This window comes from Chelmon rostratus, chromosome 1, assembly GCF_017976325.1.
Source record: "Chelmon rostratus isolate fCheRos1 chromosome 1, fCheRos1.pri, whole genome shotgun sequence".
Taxonomy (NCBI): Eukaryota; Metazoa; Chordata; class Actinopteri; order Chaetodontiformes; family Chaetodontidae; genus Chelmon; species Chelmon rostratus.
Genome location: NC_055658.1, coordinates 8,918,012 through 8,945,778, shown reverse-complemented (window position 1 = coordinate 8,945,778; position 27,767 = coordinate 8,918,012). Strand labels below are relative to the sequence as shown.

At 41.2% G+C, this 27,767-nt stretch overlaps 1 protein-coding gene across 3 annotated transcripts in view; it reads left to right on the top strand.

Moving 5' to 3' along the window:
- Positions 1–27,767, top strand: part of esrrga (estrogen-related receptor gamma a) — a 65,965-nt gene that overhangs the window by 24,440 nt on the left and 13,758 nt on the right. For 2 of the 3 annotated variants that reach the window (XM_041934224.1, XM_041934238.1), the window contains exons 4-5: positions 5,493–5,603; positions 8,441–8,623. In XM_041934224.1, the coding sequence (XP_041790158.1) occupies positions 5,493–5,603; positions 8,441–8,623 (294 nt within the window). The remainder of the gene's footprint in view (positions 1–5,492; positions 5,604–8,440; positions 8,624–27,767) is intronic. The other variant, XM_041934231.1, reaches the window with a different exon arrangement.

The following is a 27,767-nucleotide window of genomic DNA, read 5'->3' as shown; positions in this document are numbered from 1 at the left end:
GTGGCTCTTTGGGAATAGCAATGTATTTAACAGAGGATGGAAACAAAATTTAGCTGTTTTATTAGGTTTTAAGTTATATTTGACAGCACACAATAGCAGTGCTTTCATCAAACTCGCATATCAAAAGCAACAAGAAAATAAAGTGTAGCCTCGAGTGTAAAATAAAAACCCTCATCTCAGAAGTGTTGGGTGTACAGTAGTTAGTAGTATAAATGTATTGCTATATTTTCAAAAAATGGCCTTAAAAGGTAAAAAATGCCATTAATGTGGAAAAGGCATGATTTTCTTAGGGACCTCACATGGTCTCACACACATGCCCGCATTTACACACACACACGTATTCACACACCAGTGACAGCCACCTGCCCGCTGCCTCAGGCACTGCTGTTCTGATCTGTTCTGGTCTAAACAAACGTCACTGCATGACATTACACACACTTTCCTCTTAATCTCCCCTCCGCCCCCTCGCTCATGCTCTCTTTATTCTCCTCGCTTTCTTTAAGATGTCTTCTGTCAGTGTCTCAGATTTGAGCGAGAAAACCTTTACCAACGTGAAGAAAAATACAAACAAAATAATCCCTAATCTGGTATTCCTGTAGCTAAGTGTTAACATTTGTTTTCTTTATCCTGTTTTTTCTTATTGTTCCTCACATGCAGAAGACACACACACACACACATTAGATTTAAATGGGTCTGTTGTCTCACCCAATCTACTCGCCCATCAGTTCTTAGACCCACATAGCAAAACCTTTTATGTTATTACATCAGCACTGTGGTATCACACACACACACACACACACTCACAAATACACACACAGAAACATAAGGTGATAACCTGGTCTAACGTGGAAGAGAGACTTCAACCCTGTTACAACTTCAATTATCATAAAACTCCAATCTCTCTTTTCCTCTCCATCTCTGTGTTTCCTTGTCTCTGCCCCTTTAAATGCTCTCTTCCTCTTGTCATCCCTGTTTCTCTTTGCTGTGACCAACAGAAATCAATCATTTTATTTGTCTTCCTACTCTCCACTCTATCCTTCACTCCTGTTCTCACCCTCTTTCATTCTCTCACTCTCGTATCATATCATTGACCATCTGAAATCAATCCATTTTGTGTCTTCCTCTCCGCTCTCTTCTTTTCCTCTCCATTCTGCCTTTCTCTTCCCATGCTTGCCGCTTCTCTCTTCAAAAGCACTTAGGTGTCAAAGGCATTTCTCTCACAATCCCTCACTGTTCAAACACACACACGCATGCACACACACACACACGCTGACACTGAGTGACGCCAGTGCAGCGTAAAATCTATGCTGATCTGATCAGCGCAGATCGTGCTATTGACAGGCAGCAATATTCCCACGATAGGAATGATTCACCTTCATCACTGTCACTGTGTGTGCGTGTGTTTATGTATATGACGAAAGTGGTACAATGAAAACAGGTATCTTACTCAACACATTTTTTAAAAAGTAAAAAAGGTTTTATTAATTATATGGTAAGAAATACAATAAAATACAGTTTACACACACTGTGCTCCATGTAAGTAGAAGCAGTGGACTGAGTAGAGGCGTTCTGTTAGTTGACATAATAATTAAAGCATATAATTAAGGCGTATAACCTCTGTGGGCTTCGTTCTGTTGTTTGCTTTCATGGTTATTTCCTTTTCTCTCATTATTCTACTCCTATCTCATTTTCTTTTATTAGCTCTCACTTCATCCTTCCTTTTCTCTCTCATTTCTTTTTTTTTTCTTATTCTCTTTTCTTCTTTTGTTTACTGGCCCATCCATTACTTACCCCTCCCCTTCTCCTCTTGTTTCACAACCTATACTCTACTCCTCTTGCCTCTGTTCTCTTTTTCCTTCACTTTCTTTTATCATAATCTCCTATTAATGCTTTTTAGCATGTTTTATCAACATTTTTCTTTCTATTTTTCTCTCATCTTTTTATTCAATTTCTTAACCATTCACCATTCAATTATTTTGTTCTTCCCTTTCCTTTTATTTTTCCATCATTTTTTTCTGATTCTTACATTTCCTCTCCCCTGACCCTTTTCCCCTACTCTCCTCTCTCCATTGCCTCCCTCCTCACCTCTCTTTCCCATTCTTTATGATTTGAAGGCTCATTTGTTAAGAGGAGGTACAGCACTCTCACTCTCCCCCCTAGCCTCCTCCTGTCTCTTTTTTGTGGGCTTTGGAAATATAATTTTCAATTTTTAATTTGATTCATTTAGATTTGATCATTAATCAGTGCTGAGAGAGAGTTAATTTGGTGGAAAATAGATGAGGTAGTTAGAGAGGGCTCTTTATAAAGTGATCTCAGCAGAGCAGTGGGTCTTGTAGGTGTAAGAAAAAAAGAAAGAGAAAAATTGAGAGTCTGCATGTGAGAGTTTGTGTGAGAGAGTAATATGAGATGAAGTGTGTGTAGATTGACTGTGTTCATTTTTTTGTGAATTTAGAATAAATAAGAATGTCGCTGAGTGGGCTGTCAGCATCTACCAATCTCAGTGTTGTACTTTAAACTGAAAATAAGTTGAATTACTGTGTGGCACAAAGGCAAAACACTGCCCCTAACTAGAGCAGGAGCTGGTTGTAGATGCTTGCATTGCATCGGGTTAACTGCTCCCACTGGAAACAGTGCAGTCAGTGCGGTTTTCTTCTGTTTTGATACCTGCTGCCTTTTTAAATGAGTGAGCAGGCTGGTGGTGCCACCCGGATATTTGATGGCACTATGCATGTTTGCATATCACATACCTACTCAAAGTAGGTATGTGATTGGAGGGCTTAACAGGAGGTGCATCTTAAATGCATGCACAAGTGATGCCACGGCACAGACATGGGAAACACAGTAGGCTTTTTGACACCTGCATCAAATGTTGATTCATTTCTCACCGAACTTAATTTGAATCTGAATTTGAATATATGTAGCCATGTTATTGAGACACACTTACCTAATGATTTGGAGGTGCCATATTATGCGCATTTTCAGGTTTATACTTTTAATTTCAAGTCTGTTAGAAGTGTTCAAAAACACAATGTTTTTTCCATCCTGTGCATTGCTGCAGCACCTCTGTTCACCACCTGTCTGAAACACTCAGTTTTAGCGCCTGCTCATTTAACGCCACCTCCCAAAAAAGACCCAGTCTGCTCTGATTGGTCAACTCGCCGAGGCCTGAGCAGCGTGGGCCACCATGTTTTTGCATAAGCTCTGCTGATGTTTTTGCACCCTCAGCCATGCTGAGGGCATGGGCTGTGTGCATTTCACAGTGGATTGAGCGTTCTGACACTTTCACCGTATTTATATAGCGCCTAGACCAGCTTGATAATCAAATATGGAAATCTCACTTTCTACAATATGGAACCTTTAAGCTTTCCTCAAACCCTGTTTTTAGTTTCGTCTTTCTTCATCCTCCCTATTAAGCAACATTTCTGCTTTCTCTCCATCTCCCTCTTCCATTCTGACCAACCACTGACCCAGGTAGTGACTGAGCAAGCAGCTTGTCAGGGCTTACCCAAACACAACATGGGGGTGTGGGTTAGAGAAACATAGATGTGCGACTATGTGTGTGAGAGAGCAAGCAGAGAGTGGGTGTTTGAGTGGGTTTTTACCCCCTGGTGTTAAGAGTTTCTTGACCGTTTGTTGACACTGCCCCATCCCCCACTGTACCTGGACTGTCAGCCCTTCTGTCTACCTATTTCTGTCTTAAGCACACACACACACACACACACACACACACACACACACACACACACACACACACACACGCACACAGGTGTATGTCATGGTCAGTTCAGTGCATTGGCCACTGCCTAGGCTAGTTAGAGGTTTCTAAATGACTAAATTTCCGTAGAAAAGATGTGTGCACTCACTTCACTGTAACATGTTTTGAATAAGCAGCCACCAACATGTGCAAGCACAAATAAATCAGGGGAAAACATCCACTTACAGGCACTTACAAATGCACAAACATGCTCCCTGACATTTCTTTCCCTCTTTTCTACCAATAGGAAGTCTTTCTGTTAAATCTTTTCTGTGTGTTGTCTTCGTCATGATCAGCACATTTTTCAGATGATTTAAATCTCTGTGTGTTAGCAAATCTCTCTCTTCTGTTCTCTCACTTTCCCCTCACCCTCCTTTTCTCTCTCAGTCTGTACATTTATATCAAATCCTGACTGTTTTAAATGCACTTTGCATCAGAAATCCATTCAAATCAATGTTGCTGGAGTTTAAAGCACTATACAGGCATTCTATTAACACTGATTTTGGTTGGGTTTCACTTACTCAGCAAACCAACCAACTTCTGAGCAAACCAGCTAAGTCACCTTCTAAGTTGAACAGTTCCAATTGCAGTCGCTTTGAATCTTCAATAACAGAAAGTATAAAAAACAGGAACTAAAATTAGTTTTTTAGTCATTCTAATTCTTCCCCTCTCACTTCCACTACCCAGATCACTCACTCAATAAGTGTGTTCATCATCTAATGATGGAGTGTAGATGTTGTTCTTGATGTCTGTCGAGAGTTAGTGGCTTTTACTGGTTGTGTTAACTTCCCATTTCTCCTGTACTTATTACAATGACGCCACTGTTGCTACTGCCAGGAGCTTTTTTGCTGTAATTGATAGGCCTGATTTCATCAAATGAGCAATTCAAAAAGCTGGTACATGGTTTAGGTTGAAATGAAGTAGACCTAAATGATAGCTGACATAGAGTAGCATTAAAATGATTAGATTTATTGTACAAATCAATAGATTAATACTTCTAAATTATTTAAATATATAATATCTATATATATATTTATATATAATAATATATAAAAGGGGGAAGAGAGACACATCGTGGGCCTCGCTCTGCAGCCATTCTGCAAAAGTCATTTTGCATTCTTTCCACAAACAATGCAGTTAGTGTTAGCTTTGAAATACTTGAATGCCCTCTCAGATTCCTCTTCTCCTCTCCTCTCCTCTCCTCTCCTCTCCTCTCCTCTCTCCTCCAGGGTACATGACACCTCTGTCTTCCTTATCCATCTTTAAGTGGTAACCACGGTAACATCCAATCCCCTGAGAGATAGGCCTAATTAAATTAGGACTCCTTTGTGTCAATTAATTAACGAGACAGAGAGAGAGAGACACAGCAACAGAGAGACAGAGATTGGGCAAGAGACGGGAAAAGAGTAAGTCAGAAAGCCAGAGAGACAATGTGGGGGAGAGAGAGAGGCCTTTTACTCTAATGGTGTCTCTATAAATGAATCTTGTTGTAGAATAAAAGAGGCAAGTGAGTTTAGCAAGCTTGCATACATAGACAAACACATACATACATGCATGCACTGCAGAAACAGTAGAATCAGGATCTTCCCTTCCTTTCCACTTTCTCTTTTAAAATGTTTTGCATATTTGCATATTTATTATCATTATTTCTTGTGTTCTTGTTAAATAGTCAGAAAAGTCTCTTAACGCCAGTGTCATGCACAGTGTATTGATCCACTTCTTCAATCATTTCTTACAGGTGTTCGTCTGGACAGGGTTCGCGGTGGGAGACAGAAGTATAAACGCCGGATAGATGCGGACAACAGTCCATACCTGAACCCACAGCTGGCTCTGCCTCCCAAGAAGCCATGTAAGAACACACACACACTCAAACACACGCACAAACTCTGACTGGCAACAGTACATGTGGAGCCCTTTTCGCTCCGAGTTTGAGCAGTGACTCCCTAGGACAGAAATTTGCATACTGTCCTCCATGCACAGTAACTCTACAAATTGACACATGTGCGACAGTGGCAACAGCATCTGACACAGTGCACAAAGGGAACAATGAAGCAAATTCAATGGACAGTACACAGAGAAAAATAAATCCTCCCTAAAAATAAACAATATATTCACGAAAATATTCAATTCTGCCACATTGTATCACTTAGTATAGGTGATGTTCATGTAATAGGCAGGAGACCAGGAGTACAAGGAACTGCCCCTCCATCAGTTTCTATCCTAATGGGGACAGTTGGACAGTAAAAACACTTAAACACACAGACACACAAGCACACATACATACACGCACACACACACATAAATAGACACAGGGTAGTGAGAACCCCATCTGTTTGCGACCAAGTTTATCTCCCTGTCTCTACTGCTACCAGTTTGGGGTCATAACATTTTATATGTGTAATATTTCACTATAAAGGTATTAATTTAGCTCCTGCTGGATTGGCTGCATTTTTTAAAGAATGAAAGTGTCGCCAAAGCCTGATGATTGAAAAATTAACAAGGGAGAGAGTGAGTGAGAGTGACAGAGAGACAGGTGGAGACAGACAGAGAGAGACTGAACCTAAATGGGAAGGTTTCTCAGAGAGAGAAGGGGGGGAGGGAGGGGGAGCGAGGAAGGGAGGGGGGGCAGCCAGAACCCTAATCCGGATTAAATCCAATCTGGCAACCACATCAAACTAGAGTTAGCTCTTTAGCTAACCGTCTGCTCGCACACATAACACACACACACACACACACACGCAGTGCAGATTGAGTAGTGTTTAGCAGCTTGGTCCCCAAAGCCCATTTTGCTTAAAGCTGGAACATATTCTGCTTTAGGCCAATATGCTGAATGGCTGCACAACAGCTTTCAGGACTTCTGCACTACTAATCATTGAAGTGATGGGATAATAAGAATGTGTGGACACTATGTGTGTGTGTGTGTGTGTGTGTGTGTTTGTGTTTATAATGCATGTGTTTACATACACAGAGCATGTTTGTGTTCCAGGTAACTGAATGTCTTCGCAGCTCCCCTATAGGTCAGTTTTCTCTTGAACTGGTTAAATTATATTTAAATCTTAGTCCTGTTATCATTTTTTTTCATGTATCTTGCAAGAGTCATTTACTGAAATCACCAGTGACCACTCCAACAGCGATTCAGGCTATAATGCCTAGTTTATATTTTTTCCTTAATGTAAAACAAATCTCAAAAACTAAAATCACTAAAAAGATAAATGTCGTACAGACTTCCTAGGTCTCTTGGTCTTTTCCTCTCACTCACAGTCAATACACACAATAATCTTTGTGTCCCTCTGTCTCTGTCTCAGATACACACACACAGCCTATCTATCTGTAGCCCAATCCCTCGCCGCAGCGTCCCCATTGATTGTGTGAGAACAGAACAATAGCCCAGGGTTTGGAAATGGGCTTCCATTGATTCTAATTAGGGAAACATTAAATAAGATTTACCCACAGATACTGCAGTGTGACTGGGATTGGTTTGGCTCAAACGACCCTGGAGCTGGAGGGAAGAGGATAGAAAGCATATACATATATATATCTATACACAGACACACACACAAGCTATATATCTGATATAGCTTGTGTGTGTGTATAACAGAATTGGGGGTGGAGTGTTGGATCAATACACAACTCATCCCCCAAACTCTGTTTCACTCCCTCTTGCTGTTTATCTCCATCTAGCTGTCGCTCTCTCGACTCTTCCTGTCTGTCTTTTACAATCTGTCCATGGCTCTATTTCTACCTGTCTGTCTTCTTCCATTTTTTTCTTTGCTTATTTCTCTCTCTCTTTCTGTTTCACTCTGGCCTTCTATCCTCTGTTATTATTCCCATGCTTGATTAGTCAGTGGATTAATTTGGAAGCAGGGTATCAGTCTGTTACTAATGGGCCATAGAGATCTCATCACCACATGTCACCATTACCAGCTGAGCTGTTCGGCTCTCAGTATTATCTTTCCCTTCTGTATGTATCAGCGAAGCTTCTTAAGGCTGTGATGCAAAAGGCAATGTTTTGGGCAACCTGAATCACCAGCAGTAATCACCTTTAATCACACCTTGAAGCATCTCCTAAACTGGACACGTTCCAGTCATTTTTTGATCTTTTGTCAAGTGCATTCATCTTTACTCCTGCCAAATTACTGCAATCAAATCAATTATCCTGCTTGATTGTTGAAAATTCCACAGGACATGCAGGCAACACATTGTAGTTAAGTATCCTCTTATTTGTTATTGTTTCAAATGCATATTGTGATATGACATCACACAAAAACTGTAAACTGACTATTGTATATTATACTGTAAAAACTGACTTTATAGATGTTCTAGAAACTCAAATTTTACACTTGCATTACTTTTGATACTCAAGTGTTATAAACAGTGCAATACTATACTATGTGTGTGTGTGTGTGTGTGTGTGCGTGTGTGTGTGTGTGTGAAATACTATATGTGTAATATCTGACATCATGATACTATGGAGTATAATGAAATGTATTGTGTGTTGATTTGACACAACATGTCAACATGGCTTCTTTGCTACTTAGGGAAATGCCTTTATGTTATGAGGGACTTTGCATATGACCTTTCACATTTTTGCACCGGATTGGTGTGGAACAGCTTGTAGCCTAATACGGCAAAAATTCACCATCTCTCTGTCTCTGTGTCTTTCTCCTTGTCTGGTGGTCATGTCAGTTGCCTTTGGCTGCCTTGCAGATAACAAAATCGTCTCTCACCTGCTGGTGGCCGAGCCAGAGAAGATTTACGCCATGCCTGACCCGACAGTACCAGACAGCGACATCAAGGCCCTGACTACGCTGTGTGACCTGGCGGACAGGGAGCTGGTGGTGAACATCGGCTGGGCCAAACATATCCCAGGTAAGGGGAAAAAACTGCTGACCCTGACTTTCACGCTGAACCTAAGATGACTCCATGTTGTGACACTATCACACACACACACAGGTGTACATCCATACATTTTTTTTTTCAATTTCATATTACAGCAGAGTTCATACACACACCCGCACACATATGCAGGATGGACACACATACACACATGCTGTGTGAATGGCAGAGTGAGTACAAGGTTGGAATCAGCTGCTCCAGAGGCAGGTCAAGCAGACTTACATACATACAAGCACACCTGGTGCTAAGGTGTTACCTTTCACCCTAATCCTTACACTCAGTCACTTTGAACTGTTGACTCCTCCAACTGACCAACCAAATGCCCCCATTGGACACACACACACAGGAAATCTGACCTTTTGAACTAAACAGTTCAATCCCCTTAACTTCTACTGTGCCATATATATATGTGTGTGTGTGTGTGTGTATAGCTTTACTATACTGGTATTAACAGTCACAGCTGCAAAAATGTCATAAAAATATACAATAAGGGTGAAATTAACCTTCACCTTAGGCTGTTTGAACCATTGCACAATGTAGAGAATAATTTTTTTAGGTTTTGTTTTGTTGTAAGAGAGACGCAGAGTGTATTGACACAGAACGTGCTTTCAGGTAATTGTGGTTTTCAGTAATGAGCATTAATTCATATTTTTGTGTGGTAACAGTGTTAATATTGGTATTTAAAACAACAGAGAGAGTTTTAAAACAGCAGGTGATTTTTAAAAGGTAAAAAAGTAAATCCAACTAAATAAAGGACCATGAAAATGTTTCATTCTGATTATGAAGCAGTGAGTATTGTTTTTTATATATGCAGCTGAACATGTCTGTTTTAGCCTATGCACATCAGTTTCTCTCTACAGGTTGATCACTAAAACAGAGGAATCTAATCTAATCTTCTTAAACTAACTCTTCTCTCTTAATCTGTTGAAAATTGAATCTGGACGACAAGAAGAGAAAATTAACATAATGTCTGATACACAAATGAGCCAAAAAAAGAGAGAAAATGAGTGAATAAGAAAACAAAGGAGCTGAAAAGAGCAAGATAGTGGTGAATGCTAAAATGAAGAGAATGACAGGGAGCAAGATGTATGAAAGCTATAATCTGGTTTTGGTTTTAGTGAGGGAGCCTACTGTGACAGCACTGAGGTGGGCAGAGCAGTGTCTCAGATTAACGCAGATTAGCACAAAGATTAGTTTCATTGTCGACTGGAAATATGGTTATACGTAGAATAGAATAGAATAGAATAGAATAGAATAGAATAGAATAGAATTAGCCCCTGCTGCCACTGCTCAAACAGTATAAGAGGTTGTAAGAGTACAGGGGGAAACACCAGATTAGAAGCATAAATACCACTCAGTCACGCTGCGTAAATCTGTAACAATTAAGTCAATGGAGTTGGGTTTCCAAATGATTTATATTATATCCTATCAATACATGAGAAAATAACAGAGAGAAAGAGAGAAAACGAGCTGAAGAGAGATGGGAATATACATTGCTTCTTGTTAATGTATTGATCTATGTGCTACTATATGGACAGTAAGCAGACATATATATTGATCCATATACCAAGTATAGCTCTTTGAATATTTATTGTTCTCTTTCAAAACAGCACACATCTTCAATCCTATACTATCTCCTTTCCTCTAATCTCCCTGTCCTGCATTTGCCCTGTTAATCCATTTATCTCTCTCTCCTACTGTCTTCGTGTCTTTCTAAACACCTCTCGGATGCACCTGTACTTTGTATAACATGCATACAAAGAGAAAACTCACACACCAAAATACACACTAACATACAACTTGATCTATATTTAATGTCTTGTTTTGCATTGGGCCTGCCTTTTCCTTTGCTCACTACTTTTACAAGTGAGTGGACTGAGTAGCTAGGTTATGTGCTGGGATGAGTGTGTGTGTATGTGTGTGTGTGGGAGCGAAGTGCAACGATTGCTTGGCGGAGAGGAGAAGATGGCGTGATTAGATGAACGAGAAAGGCAATCCACTGCTCACAGAGAAAGATAGAACTCTTCATCTTCCTAGTGTGTGTGTGTGTGTGTGTGTGTGTGTGTGTGTGCGTGCGTGCGTGCATGTGACACTTTATGAAATCCTCATTGTTTACAACACTGAACACTGGTCTAATACTCTCTCTCTCTTGCACACACACTCACACATACATGTACACACAGAAAGTGATCTACTGTTCACTCAGGGTGGAAGGGATTGTCAGAAAGAAATACACCTCCTCAACATTCTTTATCAGACTCTTATACACACACACACACACACACACACACACACTCTCCATCACACACACACACACACACACACACACACACAGACACACTCTCCATCACACACACACACACAAAAGGCAAACAATAAAGAGACTACAATGACTTAAATCTTGAATAGAATAGAAAAGAATAGACCTGTTAACCTTTTTGGAGCCGTCTTGTTTCACATCTTGTCGTGTCGTCTTGTGCGTGTGCGTGTGTGACTGACTCTGCAGGGTGTACATGTGAAGACACACACGCACACGTCTTCGCTCGACATGGTACAGTAATTTTTTTAATCAAATTGATGGAGAGAGACAGAGAAACAAAGAGAAAAAAAAGACAGAGGTAGAGAGAGGAGAGGTGAAGCCAATTTATGCTTCATGATATGGCTGCGCAGCGCTGCATACACGCGCGCGCGCGCACACACACACACACACACGCACACACAGGCTGCTAACAGTGGTAACAACGTGTCAAGGCGAGCGCCAGGCAGCTAATTTGAAGTCATTAGATGTCTGCCGTACTGGCAACAATTTGTTACGCTCACACACGCACAAACACACACACAAAAACACATCACATACACACACTGAGTTAAGAGCCGTCTGCGGATAGCGAGGAGGCTAAATTGTAAACTAATTTAAACATCACTCAGCGTTAGAGAGGCTGCCTGCAAGACAGGCCCCCGGATAACAAGGCTAGGGACGTGTGTGTGTGTGTCTGTGTGTGTCTGTGTCTGTGTGTTTCTAGGCATGTTTGACACAGACTCGCCCAACCTTAGAGACTTGTGACAACACACACATATACACACATATCTCTTTGATTGGTTCTTTTATTCAAAAGCTGTGTGTATGTGTGTGTGCACGCTCATTACCATACTGATATGGCCTATATGCAAACATTTGATATGTCATTAGGAGAGGAAAATGAGGTTTCAGACACAGTATGTGTCTCTAGTTTCCCACAAGGAATGGGACACTATCATGGACATGTACCTCACACATGCTTGTGTGTGTGTGTCAAAGAGAGATCAAATGTACACAAACTCATAAACATAGACAAGAATTAAAAGCATTTTGCTTATTCAAGCTGTGGGCAACACATAGACGAGTGACCTACACCTTTGCTCCCTTAGATTATAAAGTGTATGAGTAGTATACGGTCACCTTCTGGAAACTGTGGAAATATCGCAGGAGTTGTTATTCAGAGGCCCTGAAAGGTTTTGGCGTCCAATAATATGGATTAGTGAAGAGAAGATCTCATTTTAATAGCTCTCAGAGAGACAATTCCTGTGGCATATTAGACTGCATGTCACAGTCAAGTGTGTGCGTGTGTGTGTGCGTGTTGAAGGAGGAACAAGGAGCGGTCAGGTGAGAGGAGGAGGAGGAGAACAGCAAATATTTAAACAGGAGCGAATGAGAGGGTGAATTAAAAGGAAGAAAGGGCATTCAAAATGAGCCATTTATCTGTCTGTTGAATTAGTCTTTTCATCCTCTTTTCTGTTCTCTTACTCCTCCATCCTCTCCCTCTCTCTGTCTCTCTCTGTCTCTCTCTCTCTCCCTCTCTATAATAACTAAATGACTACCAAGCAGTCATGCCAGCAGCTCTTATCTAGAGTCACGGACACAAAAGGGGAAAGACAGACAGGCGAGCACTTGACTTGACGAAAGAGCTCGGAATGAACAAATGAATGAATCAACGGACGAGAGCCAGAACCTATAACACAGTCTATTTTACCAGAACCAGGGGCCTTGCCATTACTGTTTTTTTACAACCCCCCCCTCCCCCATTCTTCCTTTATTCAAGAGAGAAATTGCTCTTGGGCCGCCCCCCACTTCCCCTCCACTATTCTCTTGCTTGCCTATCTCCCCTTACTTGCTCTTTCTTTTCTTACAGTCTTTCTCCCTCTCTTCCTTTCGTTCCCCTTTCAATTTTGACACTCAGGATAAGCAGTCTATGTGTCTTCAGTATGATTGAGCTGTAAAAACGGGGGAAGGGAGGGGGAGGGAGGTTGCTGTCGGTCTATTCATTTAATCGGCCTTTATGGAGATATGGGAGCCAGGGTTTGGGTGGTGGTGGTGATGGTGATGGGATAGTCGGTGAGGAGGGAAGTCCTCTTGCTTCATTTTCGGCATGCTTCTCTCTGTTTTTTTGTCATTCAGTCATTTATTGCACTCCCTCTTCATCATTTCTTCTGTCTCTTTCTTCCTCTTACTCCATGTTGGGGATGAGCATGAGTGCTGAAATACCTCATGGTGATGCTGAAGACATGAATGAGGTCTAGGTTTATGTCTGGATGATGGACCGCCTCTGTCTCATGTCATTGATGGTGACTGTTAAACTCTGATGTTTGCTGCCTCCGTGTCAGCAGTGAAGATGTTGAAGATGGTGAACGTGTGTTTCTACTGTTTTGCTTTAGCCCTGCTTTGAACAGCCCTCTTCCCCGTTCAGTTTAAAGGGCTTTAGAGATGGCTATTCCTCTGAGAGACTCATTTCCAAAGAGTAATTATTGTCTCAAAATTAACATCATTATGATGGACGAAATCTTTATTTTACAATGACTTTGTACTTTGAAGAGGTTTGACTTGAAGATAATTGTAATATGAGATTGGGCTTACACAGTGCAGTTCTCCCATTTGATTAAATTGGGAGGACACTCTAGACGGCCCAGGTATTTTAAAGACGTTTTCAGGCCTGGAATTAAGTAGTTTTAGGGCAAAGCCACTTTGGCCTTTGACAGATACAAATTTATTAAAGACAGTAATAGGACTTAGTGTTTTGAAAAACAGTACAGAGTTCATCAATACAATAACCTGAATGGTTGACTGGCTGTTTATTTTTTGCATAATACCTGCTACCATAATACCTGTTATGTAAGACACTGAAGCTTCATTTAAAAAATCAAGTAATTTTGCAAATGTAAAACTGTATTAGTGGGCTGTATTTTCAATACTTCAATACACTCTTCGCTCTTTTTTTGTCAATTTTTTTACCTTACTATTTTATGATTATTTGTTACATATTACTAGATTTCTACACACACTAAGAGTTGTGTTTTTTTTTATATCATATATCTTACTCTGTGTGTGAGGGAAATTGACGGGGGAATAGGATGAAGAACAATGGAGAATTGAGAAGGAGGTTTGAAATAAAGCACACAAGGCTAAAGGGAGAGAAGAAGAGTGAAGGAAATGGAAGGAAAATGGAAAGCAGGGAGGTCACATACATTACCTCAGTATAACATAGATACCCCCAAAGAGCCTTTAACACAATACTTTTCTGACCCAATGGCTAAATGTCCCCCACCTCTTCAACCTCTCTTGTGACCTCTTTTTTTCCTCTCTCCCTTCTTCTTTCTGGCTCTCCCTCCTTTTCTCCTACTATCTGACCTGACCTCCCACCCTCTCTCTCCATGGTATCCTTAACCTCTTCATTATCAAGTCAACCTCATCTCTCAACCCCTATCCCCTCCCACACTCCCCACCTCGCCTCTTCTCTCATCCTCCCAACCAGCCATCGTCACCATTTTCCTCATAGATTCTGTCCGTCTGTGTGTCTGTACAGATACATGAGCAACCAGGGTTTATTGAGTTCAGTTCAGCTCTAGACTTTGAAACTGTATGATGACATCGATAAGATCACTCATTCAAATATGCCTTTTTGCTAATATTGGCACAGCATAGTCAGTGAAGCACCCAATAAAACCAAATAAACCCTGATCTTTTCCTCGGCTGTTTGTCTGCTGTGCTCTTTCTCTTTTGGTCATGTTATAAATGGTTTTCATTTAGAGATTTAGTCAACCAGTCATTCAGACTGCCAGACAGCCAGTCAGTTAGTTAGCCAATCAGTCAGTCAAGTAACTGCGCAGCCAGTCAATCAGCCAGAAAGACACCCAGTCAGTCAGCAAATATTGATTAATAGAAGTGTCCTGCTCCTTTTAGCAAATCAAATGTTGAGTCTCAGCAGCCAAGGGGAACCTCTGCACACGCGCACACTCACGCACATGTGCACATGTATACACATGGATACACACATCCTTGACTCTGAAAGTGCAGCTCTCTAAATTAACACTGACACACATTATAACAATTCCAAATGTGCTCCAAGAGATGCAGAACAGCACTGCCTGTGCGTGTGTGTGTGTGTGTGTGTGTGTGTGTGTGTGTGTGTGTGTGTGTGTGTGTGTGTGTGTGTGTGTGTGTGTGTGTGTGTGTGTGCAGGGTGATAGAGGAGTGTAAAAGCCCAGACTGGTGGTGATGTCACTCTATGGCTTTCCTCATTAAGTCTGGTGTTGTCATCAATCAGCAAAGAGCTTGTTGGGCTTTGGGTCAGAGAGTGGTAAATCAGAGGAGAAACATCTCTCCAGCAATAGTGACACAAACACACACACACAAAACACACACTGTTTCTTTTCCAATTGTTAAATCAATGAGCTTTATTGGCATGAAACTTCTAAAACTGTACTTCCCTTCACTGCTGCTCCTCCACTTCATCTTTCAGTCTGTCTCCCCCTCTCAGTGCCATTAACCTCTGCAATAAAATGCCTGGTCTAGGTAGACTTGTACGCATAAACTCATGAAAACACAAACACGGAAATACACACGAACACACACACAAGCAGATTTGCCCCCATTCTGTCGGCTAAGGCTAGCTCACCTTGACAGTCACAGCATGCTAGGTGCCTTCTTAAAACACAACATGCAAACAGACTGCATTCAAATGCACACACACATACAACACGGTGAATGGACATGAAAGCATATACATGGCAGTGTCCAAGCAGACACATAAACACAGATAACTGACATTTTGCTGAAATACACACACATTATTAGTTTTAAGCCTTTATAGGCATAATATGCAGAGGCGAAAAAGTTTAATGGTCAAAAATTCAGAGAATTTTCAGGAATAACCAACTATTCTTTAGCCAGGAGCAGATACTGTACACAAGTAAGAAATGTTGAAGCAATATGTTTTGTTCTAATGCTGATCTTGAAAATATGTACATGGGTCACAAGGTTGCTTTTGTAACACACTTCATACAGTCAGTTCAGGTGAAGAGGATAACTGACAGCCCTCAGTCTCTATTGTTGTGATAGAACTGACTCCGCCTTTTCCATATTCTAATGAGATTCAACTCATAAATATGACTTTGTTAGGATCTGATTTAGATTTAGATTTCAAATCAGAATTTGATTTAGTTCATTGCTTTCATCAGTTTTGTTGACTAGTATACATCTTTGTGTGTGTGTGTGTGTGTGTGTGTGTGTGTGTGTGTGTGTTTCCAGTCACTGTTGGTTTTCTCTGAGTTCTGTTGGGCGTGTTTGATTTCCATTTCTGCTCATCCCTGAGCTACATAACACATTTAGAGGTTGATGTCTTGGTTTCAAGTGTATGTGTTTGCTTATGTGTGAGTGGTGTGGGTGTGGGTGTGGGTGTGTGTTTGTCTGTTTCATTGTCTACATTGGTGCATAAGAGACATCTAATTTTCCAGTCCACCACCGCCATGGTTTTCTCTTGCAGCCCACACAAACAAACATACCCCTGTTTGCAGATGGAAACAAATATTGATGAAATCAAATTAGGAAAAGAATATTTGATATCTGATCTTAATATTTGGATTAAATTGGGCTTTCTTTATTGGATTAAGCCTGTGGGCATTGGAAGCATTTCATCAATATTGGAAAACAGAGGAGAACACTTTTCTTTCTGTGTGCATTGCTTTTCTTTAGTTTTATCTACTTCTTGTGTTCACTTTTTGTCCCTGTGTTGGCGTCATTCTTTTGGGTTATAATAGGGCGAGGTCAGTCTTTTGGTTTTAACTTGTGATAAGGAGCACCTGGTTTTTCAGATATGAAACAAGAAGGAATATTGTAAGCATGAAAGTCAACACTGCAATATGAGTTCATTTAACAAAATGGAATCCATGTGTCCCAGAAATGTTTCCTCCCATTCATCTGTGTCTGTGGAACATGTGTATTAAGTTTTAGAAAACTGAGACAGCAAGCTATTCTATTCATTTCTTTACTGTGTTGGGATGCTGGTTTTGTGAGGAAGTTATTTATTGCCAAATAAGATGTTCTAAAGAATACACACACACACACAAATGCACCTTATTCACGCTCTGAGGGCACGTTCAGTCTGTGTTGACTCTCCTGTCTGTCCAGTGTCCTGTTTGTTTTGTCATCACCGTGTTGACAGTGTTTCCATGACAATGTGCCTATGATGACACTCAAACACACACAGCTTTAGGTGCCCGCTTTAAAAACACACATTGTTTTACTCAACACAAATATTCGCACACACGCACACACACACACACACACACACACACACACACACACTCACACACACACACGCTGGCATTACCTCTATCAGGTCACACCTTGGTGGTGACACACACCTTAGGCCTTGAGAGTGGAGCAACCTGACAGATCATACGGACAGAGACACGCACGCACACACAACTTGCTTCACACATCTTACCAGCTGTCGCTGTCACTGTATCCACGTGTGTCACATTATATCAGACCTGAATTCAGAATGAAACATAAAACACACAGCGGTGGTGGCAGCCTGTGGAAGTGGAGTGAAGTGCATAAAGAAAACATGATGACATCATACAGTACCCTTACTCTTTCCAGCACTTTTAACAAGTGAATGAAATACATATATACTAAGAATTAATGTGATTTTAAAAGTGGTGCCTGATGAAAATCTTTTTTTTTCTGACCAGCCTCAGATTACAGCCTCTCATTATAAGTAATTTGAATAATTTTTATTCTAATTTCTAAAAAAATTGAGTCATTCTGTAGATGGATGTTCAAGTAAAAGTGAAGAAAAAGACACAAATATTGAAGTCATGAGATTTGCACTCAGCAGCCCATTGCTGTTTTTCTTATTAGTTTGATTACATTAGCAAATCAAATTCATTTGTCTATCAGCCTTTGAGACACAGCCTGCAATCTGAGTACACTGACTAATCTGCATCAAATAATGTCTGTCACACACGCACACGCACAAAACACACACCGGAAAGAAGCTGCATACATAAACATGCATACACAAACACATACATCATAGAAAACACCCGTGAACACACAAACGTACACTTCTAAACACACATACACCCACTTCTAAAGTAGCACTAATACTCAGTGAATGTGCACAAATGCACACATGCAGACGTGCACAGCTTTATAATATGTGACATCAGAGGAGCAGTAACAAATAAATCAGCACACCATCTGAGCCCATCATCATCTAAGTCATCACTAGCAAACAGTCAGCTTTTACCACTTTCAATTTGCTTTTCTCTGTGTGTGTGTGTGTGTGTGTGTGTGTGTGTGTGTGTGTGTGTGTCTGAGAAAGAGAGAGAGAGACCAAGAGAGAGAGATGATGTGATGTGATATGATATGATATGCTGGCGGGGCATAAAGATAGATGATCATAATTACGCACAGGCCAAACTCCATTTCAAATCATCATCATCCTATTCTATCTGTTGGAGCACACATGTGTACACACACACACACACACACACACACACACACACACACCAAAAGCAATATAGAGAGTTCACACACATACAGGGATTCACAGACGTCCACACCCACATATCACACACCTATGCATGCAGCAAATTTAGTGGAAGGAGGGACAGGCTTGTCATGGCATCACATTATTTCTGTCGGTTCATGCAAAGTTCACAGACGGGCATGAAATAGTTATTCTCTCTCTCTCCACATAAGCTATCTATCTTTCTTTCCTCACTGTTTATGTCTATATCGTAACCTTTCCTCCCTTTTTCAATATCTTTTCTCCCTTTCTTATTGACTTTGCTCAGTTTCAGTCTCATCCATTGCTCCTTCATTTATTCCTCTCTCTCCATCATCGTTCCTCTATTCTGTTCCTCTCTTCCCCTCTTTCGTCCCCTCTCTTCCTTGTATGTATTTTGTTTATTCCTCACACCTCCTTTGTTTTTCTCTCACATGTCTTTCCTGCATAATGCTCCCCATGCCATCCTGTACCCTCTTCCTCCTTCTCTCTCTCTCTCTATCTATCTATCTATTGCTCTCTCCCATCCTCCATCCATCGTTCTTAAATAACAGTCCAGGGGATTCATCCCTTCCATCAGGGAATAAGCAGGTGGGGAAATAGGATTGGAGCGTGCTTGTCACCAGCTGGGGACGACTTATGGTCTGTGCACACAACACAATGCACACATAGAGTCACACACACACACACACACACATATACATACATATATCCAAGTTTTCCTTTGGATAACTATTCCAAAGCAAAGTGTTTCATATGAATGGGTGAAATGTCTCAGGAAGTTACAAGCCTGCTTCCACAAGCAGCATTGCCTCAAGCGATGTAAATCTTTTCCAGTGTCAAATGAACAGTATGCTCATGTCAACAATAAAAACTACGTATATGTGTGTATGTGTGTGCATATACACACATACATTGGAAGTAAACACGCAAAGACAGGTAAACCCCAGGCATATACACAAGAAAATACCTGCTGATAGGCAGTTTGGGACTACCGCTTACCTGTGTCCAGCAGTGTTGAAAGGTAATTTGAAACAACTTAAAGTAATTTTAAGGATTCATTAGCTTGATGTGAATTGAGACGACAACATGTCCACACAAGCTAAAACTTTTGCTCATTCACAGGCTTTGTGACTCCAAATCTTCTCTGTGCAGAGAGAAAGGGCAAAGTAAGGAAAATGTGGAGAAAACAAGAAGTTGGGTTTTAGTGAGATCTAAACTATGTAAGAATCTGAGCTGTTTCATTAACACATACACACACATGGTCAAAGTTTACATCACTACAGTAGCTCGCTACAGCTAATGTCTATGAAGTGGGTTTGGGTGATGAATGAAAATAGACTGCAAAAATGCTCCACTAGGCTAATTTGCAAAAATAACGGCATACGTTTTCTTTGTGTTGTGTCCACTAAACTCGCTGCGTAACATTATACTTCAATATGGGTCTTCTAACCTGCTTGTACAGACGAGCTATACAGCTATTTTTCTGGTTAGAATGGACTGTTTGACACTGCTGTGTTATTCCACATTCAGTCGAATATGTTTCCTTTCATACATTATGTTTCTTTCGTTGTGCACATTGTATGATGTGAATGCTTTGGTGCACAGCACTCCATCCTTATACAAGTGTGTCACTTCCCACCTGCTATGTGGCGGAGGACCGTGTCTGTGGTCTCAGCAGTTCACTCTGCATTCACATGCACACACAAAACACGCAGCAGCAGTAATGTGTGTATTTTTGTGTCCATTTAATCTTGATGGGATGTTTCATCTGCAGGCTGCTATCACAGCTGGCTGCCTTATTGTCTGGGTCAGACTGGTGCGTACTGTATGTGTGCAAGTGTGTGTGTGTGCGTGTGTGTGTGTGTTCCTGTCTGTATGCGTTTTCAGTTTGTGTTCCATCAGTCTGCATGCACATTTATTTACCTACAACTGTTTGTCTGTATGAGAGCGGACACTTTTCTTATATACCTAAACACTATATACCTGCATGAAGAACATGAACATATGCGACTATATGCATTGTGTATGTGTGTGTGCTGTCCATCAAGCCCCACACACAGCCGTACCAAACCATTGGCTTGGTTGCTGATGATGACATATGAGTTCCTGGCCTTGGTAATGGCTGTTAAATCTCATAATTACACGCTTCTTTATTGCAATGCATAATGACCCCGCAGCACTATTGGACAATTAATTAAGATTTTCAGCCCAGGCTTTTTCAGGCCCAGATGAGGAGGTGGAATGAGGTCTAATGTTCTTGTCTTCGAGCTAGGACATTAAGGCATGATGCTATAGAGAAGGCTGTCTCCCTGTGTGCATTCGTTTTCATCTCTGTCTTTCCTTCAGTCTGTGTATGTGTCTCTCTCTTTCTCCCTCTCCTCATTGCTCCATTGTTGAGCCCTTCCTCTCAATGCCTGTCCTGGATGATGATATTGGAGACCATATCTCTAATCTGTGAATGGTAAATTAATCCCTGTGGAGTTTCTGCGGTCCTCTCTCTATGGAAAGCTACGGGGGATTAGGAAGATAGAATCAACACAGCCTCATAATCTCATATACAGACACCAGGCCTGGACAGGGACCATTGGGGTTTGTTTTAAAGCCATAATCAGTAAGTTTCTATTCATACATCAGTAGTGCTTTAGCAGAAAAAACACTCACAATTTACCTGTTTATGAACTAGAATATTTTGCCTATAATATTGATAATACACTTTATGTAATCATCTTTGAAAACTAAAAAAATGTCCAGTGGTTTAGATAGCAGGGCAGCCAATTTGCTGATGCTTAGACTATGGATTTTGTCTTTTCAGGAGAATATGTTATGGCAGGATATTGTTCTGAAAAGTTAATCCACCAAGAGATCGATAGACTGTCACAACCCAGTTAATTGAACAAGCTGGGAAAATGAATTAATTACAGTCTCGATAGATAGATAGATGGATGGATAGATAGATAGATAGATAGATAGATAGATAGATAGATAGATAGATAGATAGATAATTTGATTTAAAACCTGTGCATTATCCTGATATTCATACTGACCCAGTTGGCCCCTACATTTTAGCCTTTGCGTGGTGATCAGACTGTGCTTATTAAATCTTTTAAACTGGGATGTGTTTTCCTACTGACTAAGCATTGTGGATGTGTACTTAGAAATGTTGTCCACCACTGACTGGATGCTGCTGATGGCTTAAGAGGGACTCATTCTGTGTGTGTCTTGCGGAGTCTCAGCAGACATGGGGTGACTTTCCCTGGGGTATGAATTTTGATGTAAGGTCCAATCAGTGTCTTAGTGTGTTTCCTAATGACGCTTTCGGGTCAGTGACAGAAACATCATCAAAATATAACAGTAAGTCCAGATGTCCTACACACACAGAGGTATAACTGAGACATTTTGGGCATTCAAATATTCACTTTATTCTTTATTCTTTAACTCACCTTTTGTGTTTTTGTTTTTTTGTTTTTTTTAACTGTCTTGAAAACTGTCTGTCAGCAGAGAGTTGGCATGTAAGCTTCTCAGTTTTAATACCCCTGACAGATGTGCACACATGCTCACACACACGCACACACACTCACAAAGTGGTCATTCCTGCCTGCATCAGCATTGTATCAAAGGAGGGAGAGACAGGGTGCAGAGTTAGAAGAAGATGGGTGGATTGATTGAAAGAAAAATGAAAAAATAAGGTATGAAGAAAAATGTTGGAAAGCAGAACATCGTGGCAAAATTTGTTATTTCCCACAATGTGTATTTCGCCAAGACACTGTCGTGCAGAGCAGACTGTAGTCTCTTGAGCAGTGCTCTTGACTCTATTTCGAGTCAAGATGACATGGCCACAGTGGAGCTAGCTGTGGCACATAACCACACACACACGCTCACCCGCACACTCTTTGACACAGCCCTGGTGGAGCTAGAAGTGGGTAATTAAAATGTAAATATTGATATTTTATTATTTGAAATGCCTCCACTGCAATGCTCTTAATGTCACTCCATCTGTCGTCTCCACAGAGACGTGGGGTTGCCCTCGACGACCGGCTGCCCCCACCTAAGCCACCCCCGCCACGGCAGCAGCTATAACTCTTGACAACCATCTCCGTGTTGCAGCGTCTCCATTTTGGGTCTAATTAAGTGTTAAATATTAGCGCCCGCAACCGCAGAGGCAGCACACACCACACGTGCACGCAGAGAATAGAGCACACAACCCTCCCCTCCACCTCTGCCTCTCTCCCCCTGACTCTCTCTTTCACACACACACATTGACACACACATAGAGCACTCATCTCCACTACAGCAATGGGAAGATTTTAAGTGTTAATCTTGCAGTGCTGCTGATGGTGTCTAATGTATGCAATTAACAGGCAGCCAGGGCTGAGGGTTTGGTAATTAGCTCGCTGTTCACACTGATTAGAGGCTACTGCAACCCTGTGACTGCTCTACTCTCCCCGAGGCCGCATGGAGAAAAAGGGGGAATGAGGGGGAAAGAGAGGGGGAGGGTGGAAGTTGAGAGAAACTGAAGAAAGATATTTTAGCCAACAGTATGCGAGGGGATGAAGGTGAAGGTAATGACACGTGTTTGCATGCAGCAAATGTAGACGCAGAGTGAAACCATCACCAACACATACACTTCAACAATCAGTCTTCAGCAAAACTGCTTTAAAAAAAATGAAACCAAACAACCACCAAATAAGTATTTGTCACAAGACTTTTTAAAGATCCTCTCTCTATAATCTACAGTCACATTCAATTTAACCATAGCACACAAACACCAGACAGGACTAACACCAATAATAAAAGGTAGATTTCACTGGTTAATACAAATAACAGGATACTGATTGATGGAAACATGGTGCCACATTGGCTTCAGTCTCCACAGTGTGAATAGACTTACTGATCACATCACAAGGATTCTTCCTTGTGAAAATGAGGCAAAAGAGAGGATTGAAATGGACAGAAATTGTGTTCTGTTCTCCTCATCTCTTTACACACACCTTTGATACACTGAAAGGATTTTGATAGATCAGTGAAAGGTAAAACTTTATTTGTGAATTGCACTTTCATATCATATGAACTCCACTTGACACATGATGTTTATAGAATTTAAGTGACTGCAGTATACACATGTGTGTCTGTGTATCTGTGTTTGTGTGTGCAAGCTGGTGTGTGTCCTGTGTGTGAGTGCGTCTTTAAGCCCCTCTAAATTAGCTGGTTCTCTGGGTAGATTTGTTTCCATTTCGTTGCGCATCTCTGTGTAATTGGGTCAGCTGGTGGATGTGTGTGTGTGTGTGTGTGTGTGAGAGAGAGACAGCATTTGCCAGCATGCTTGTTGTGTGTGTATATCTGGTGTGTGTTGTTTCAGCTTGGCCAAAGCCATTACAGGGGGTCCATGTTCATTTGGGCCGGCGTCTGGCCGTATGGTACAAAACAGTTTGAGATGTGCACACACACACACACACACACACACACACACACACACACACACACATACACACAGAAACACACACTCAAAAAGCATCACAAGGGAGCACTTGCGTTGCACAGCGTGCAACAATGTGCACACTAACACAAATTTAAACACAAACGCATGCAGAAAGTGGTATGAGAGAGAGCACTGGAGCCCCATAACACGGTGTGCATACAGAATAAACACACACACACACACACACACATGCAGGGCAGCAATGTGCTGGTAACTGTTGGAAACTTCACGTGTCCTAATGCAATCTCTATCTCAGTGGGCCAGTAGACTTAAATCTGTCCCCTGCAGAACACAATACGTGTACATGCTGCACATAGACAGTCCAGTGTTCTCCTCGCACCTGTGAGCAACTCAATGATCATAAAACACTTCATCACTGTTCTCCGCTTTTAAAATGCCTCTTAACTAAAAAGATTGGGTAAACTGCATCAAAGAGGACTGTGCCTGTTGTTATATTTTGCCGAACTGTAGAGGAGAACCAGCCATTCTTCCATACATTAACTATGAAATTCTCATCAGCTGTTGTTTCATCTGTGGGTTTCTGTCAGAATTGAACAGTTTCTTAAGAAAAGTCTTTTTCTTTTCTTTTTTTTTACGATTTTGATTTGCTAAAGGTCTATTACATGTCCATTTTACATGGACATTGCACTCTTGTAGTATTGTTGGAGATCAAATTGTCTGCAATAGTAACACACCATGTACTTTTTACTCATTTTTGCAAGCTCTAGGCCAGAATGCCCCACTTACAGTAACACATCCAGCTCTGGTAGCTGTGCTAAAGTGTGAGTTCAGGTTTTCCATATTGTGTTACATTTCTATGACAATGTGTGAAGCTTATTTTTACAACTTCAAGAGCGATAACTCTTGATAAGTGTGTGAACCTTTACTGTTAAATTGCTGAGACAGACTGAGAAGTTTCCTGTTAAATGTGTCCTGGGGTCATGATCAAATAGGACAGAGCACCGTGTCATTGGTAACAGAGCAAGCAGGTGCTCGAAGAGTGCGAGGCCCACTAGTGTGCAGATGGACCACCATTTGTATTTTGTAATATTTGTGACCTATTTGTATTCAGATATTCAGCTTTCCAGAAGCAAAAAACAAAGGTAAAATATGATTAAGGATTAAAAGTCATGTTTAAGTGAATATAAATCATGTACACACAATCCAAGACAGACTGGCCAGACACTACTGTTCTATTCTGTCCAAGCTTCAGTCTCACACTGGGGGTTAAGTTGGTCGTTGGCTCATTCAGATCAAATGTAGTCCAGCAACACTGAGCTGACCTGCTTCTCTGCTGGCAGCACTCTGGCCATGACACACACTCTCACCAGGACACACTCTCTTTTCTTTGTCTTTTTTGAGCTGTTGCTGATTTAAAAACATCATAAATTGAGCCACTACAACAATCAAAATGGTGTACACAACGAGGACCACCATTACCACTGGAAAGAAAAGACGTTGAGGATTAAACTTCAGATAGTCAAGAGAAAGACATTTTTGTATTTGCTGTAGAAGAAAAGAATGAGTTGGCTGTCGTGAAATTGGGGCCTCATTAAAGCTGAGACATTTTTAATTGGCAGCATGCAGGTGAACCCTCACAATGTGTCAAGTGTACATTAATGTGAAGGCTGACATGTATCATGTTATTATTACGGATATGATTTACCTTCACTTCCTCAGTCCTTTTTAAAGCAAACTTTCACAGGGTTATAAAAATGTACCCAAATACATGCCAAAAGGCCTGTTTTCCACTGAAGTGACAGAATGTGAGGACTAGTCGTGTGTTAATAACTGGGACCAGATCAGTACTGCAACCTGTTTTCACACCTGACACAGTAATACGCACATGCGTGCGCGCACACACAGCAATCGTTATTGAAGATGCACAAAGGCACTGTCATACAAACACACACAGACTCACACTCACACACAAATAGCTTCACAAATGCCACAAACTGTAGACACACAGGTGCACAGGTACTCATAAGCATCACAATCGCTTCTCACTGGTTCCCATTTGCCCTGTAACCACAAGAAAACAAATATAGGCCTCCTGGATATGTGTGTTTGTCTGTGTAGCAACTGGGGCATGAGAGAGGGCTATCCTGTGTGTGTGTGTGTGTGTGTGTGTGTGTGTGTGTGTGCGTGCGTGCGTGCGTGCGTGCGTGCGTGCGTGCGTGCGTGCGTGCGTGCGTGCGTGTGTGTCTGTGCCAGACTGTTGTGCGGTCTCGGGTGTAAATGTGCAGTCAGGACTCATTTGGCAGACAAACAGGCCGCAGGGTGGCTGGGGAATCGACGTGTGTTTGTGTGTGTGTTTGTCTTTCTGCGTGTGTCTGATAGAGCAAAGGGAAGAGAAAAAAGAAAGAGCACGAGAGCAAGCAGTAGAGGTTAAGTCTGCATGAATGCACTGCAGCCTCTTTCTGTCAGACCAATGTATGGCACATGCACACACACACACATACCTACACACACTCGCTCTCTCTGTACCTTCGTAGATAAAAGAGAGTGTTGTAATATTTTAGCAGATATGACCAAATAAAAGTGCATACACATATCCAACCTAATATATAATTTTAACTTGACCTGACACCTTAACTCATCCCACACATTATGATCACACTTGTCTTTAGTAAAAGCAAAATTAATGTCCAACCCTGTCTCCTAAAAATTAAGGTTATATTCTACAAAAAGTTTTTTCTGTATATGCTGTATATGCTTATACTTTACTGAGAGGTGGACGGGGTGGATGGTGGGTATTTGGCAGTGTTCAGATTTGTGGCCTCGTTTAACTTCTGCTTTGAGTTACCTAAAGGTAACTGTAAATCATTAATAATTCTTTAGTTGAAAATGAAGTGCAACAGTGAACTTTTTAAAGATTCTTTTACTGTAAGAACATGTTGCTGCTGCACGGATTGGTTCATTTCAGTGTTTTCTCCTTATACAAAAAAAAGATAATATGGACAGCATTACATTGCTTTATGTCTTTGTTGGTGCAAATTTGTTGTGTGTAAAGATCATTTTTAGAAGCGATGAGGTAGCAGACATATGACAAGCAGATCCTCTCTATTAATTCAACTGACACTCTTCACACAATGGCCATAGTTTAATAACTGACATAGTGATGCGTGGTGTTTATTTAACATTAATTGAGGAAAGGAAAAAAGCCTGCTCAAACCAAAGATATAAGCATTTATCCAATAATGGTGGACACATTTTTTGGGCGCTATCCTGTAGTAATATCCTCCTCTTTTTCCTCCTCTTCTCTTTTTGTTAATATGTCAAAGCAAAGCTTTGAGCTTTATTTTCATTGTACATGGCTGTAATTTCAGCTCAGCCCATCACCACAGCAAACAGCACACAGGCTGTACAACATCCACACACACACAAACACACTCATACTCCCACACATAGTATGAGATGCCTTATCAACAATGGGCAGAAAGGAAATGTAATTAGAGTCAACTAAGGAACCTTCTTTTGTCCAGTGAAATCACAGGTATGAAAGAAAGGTCTCCACCCCTCCCACCACCACCATCACCTCTCCTAACACCTCTCCCCCTTTTACTTTCTTCTCTCCTCCATCTCACTCTTTCTCGTGCTCTCTCTCTCTTCATCAATACCTCTCTCTCTCCATCATCAGCACTAAATTCCCATTGATGTTTCTTTTCTTCTGCTGTATCGATCGCTTCATGAGAAGGAGGGGAGGAAGGGAGGAAGGGAAGAAGGGAGAGATGGCGTTATCTGTTAATTAATTTGTCCTGAAGCTGGCCGCCTATTAATCAGACAGATAAGAGGCATTGGATGGCTG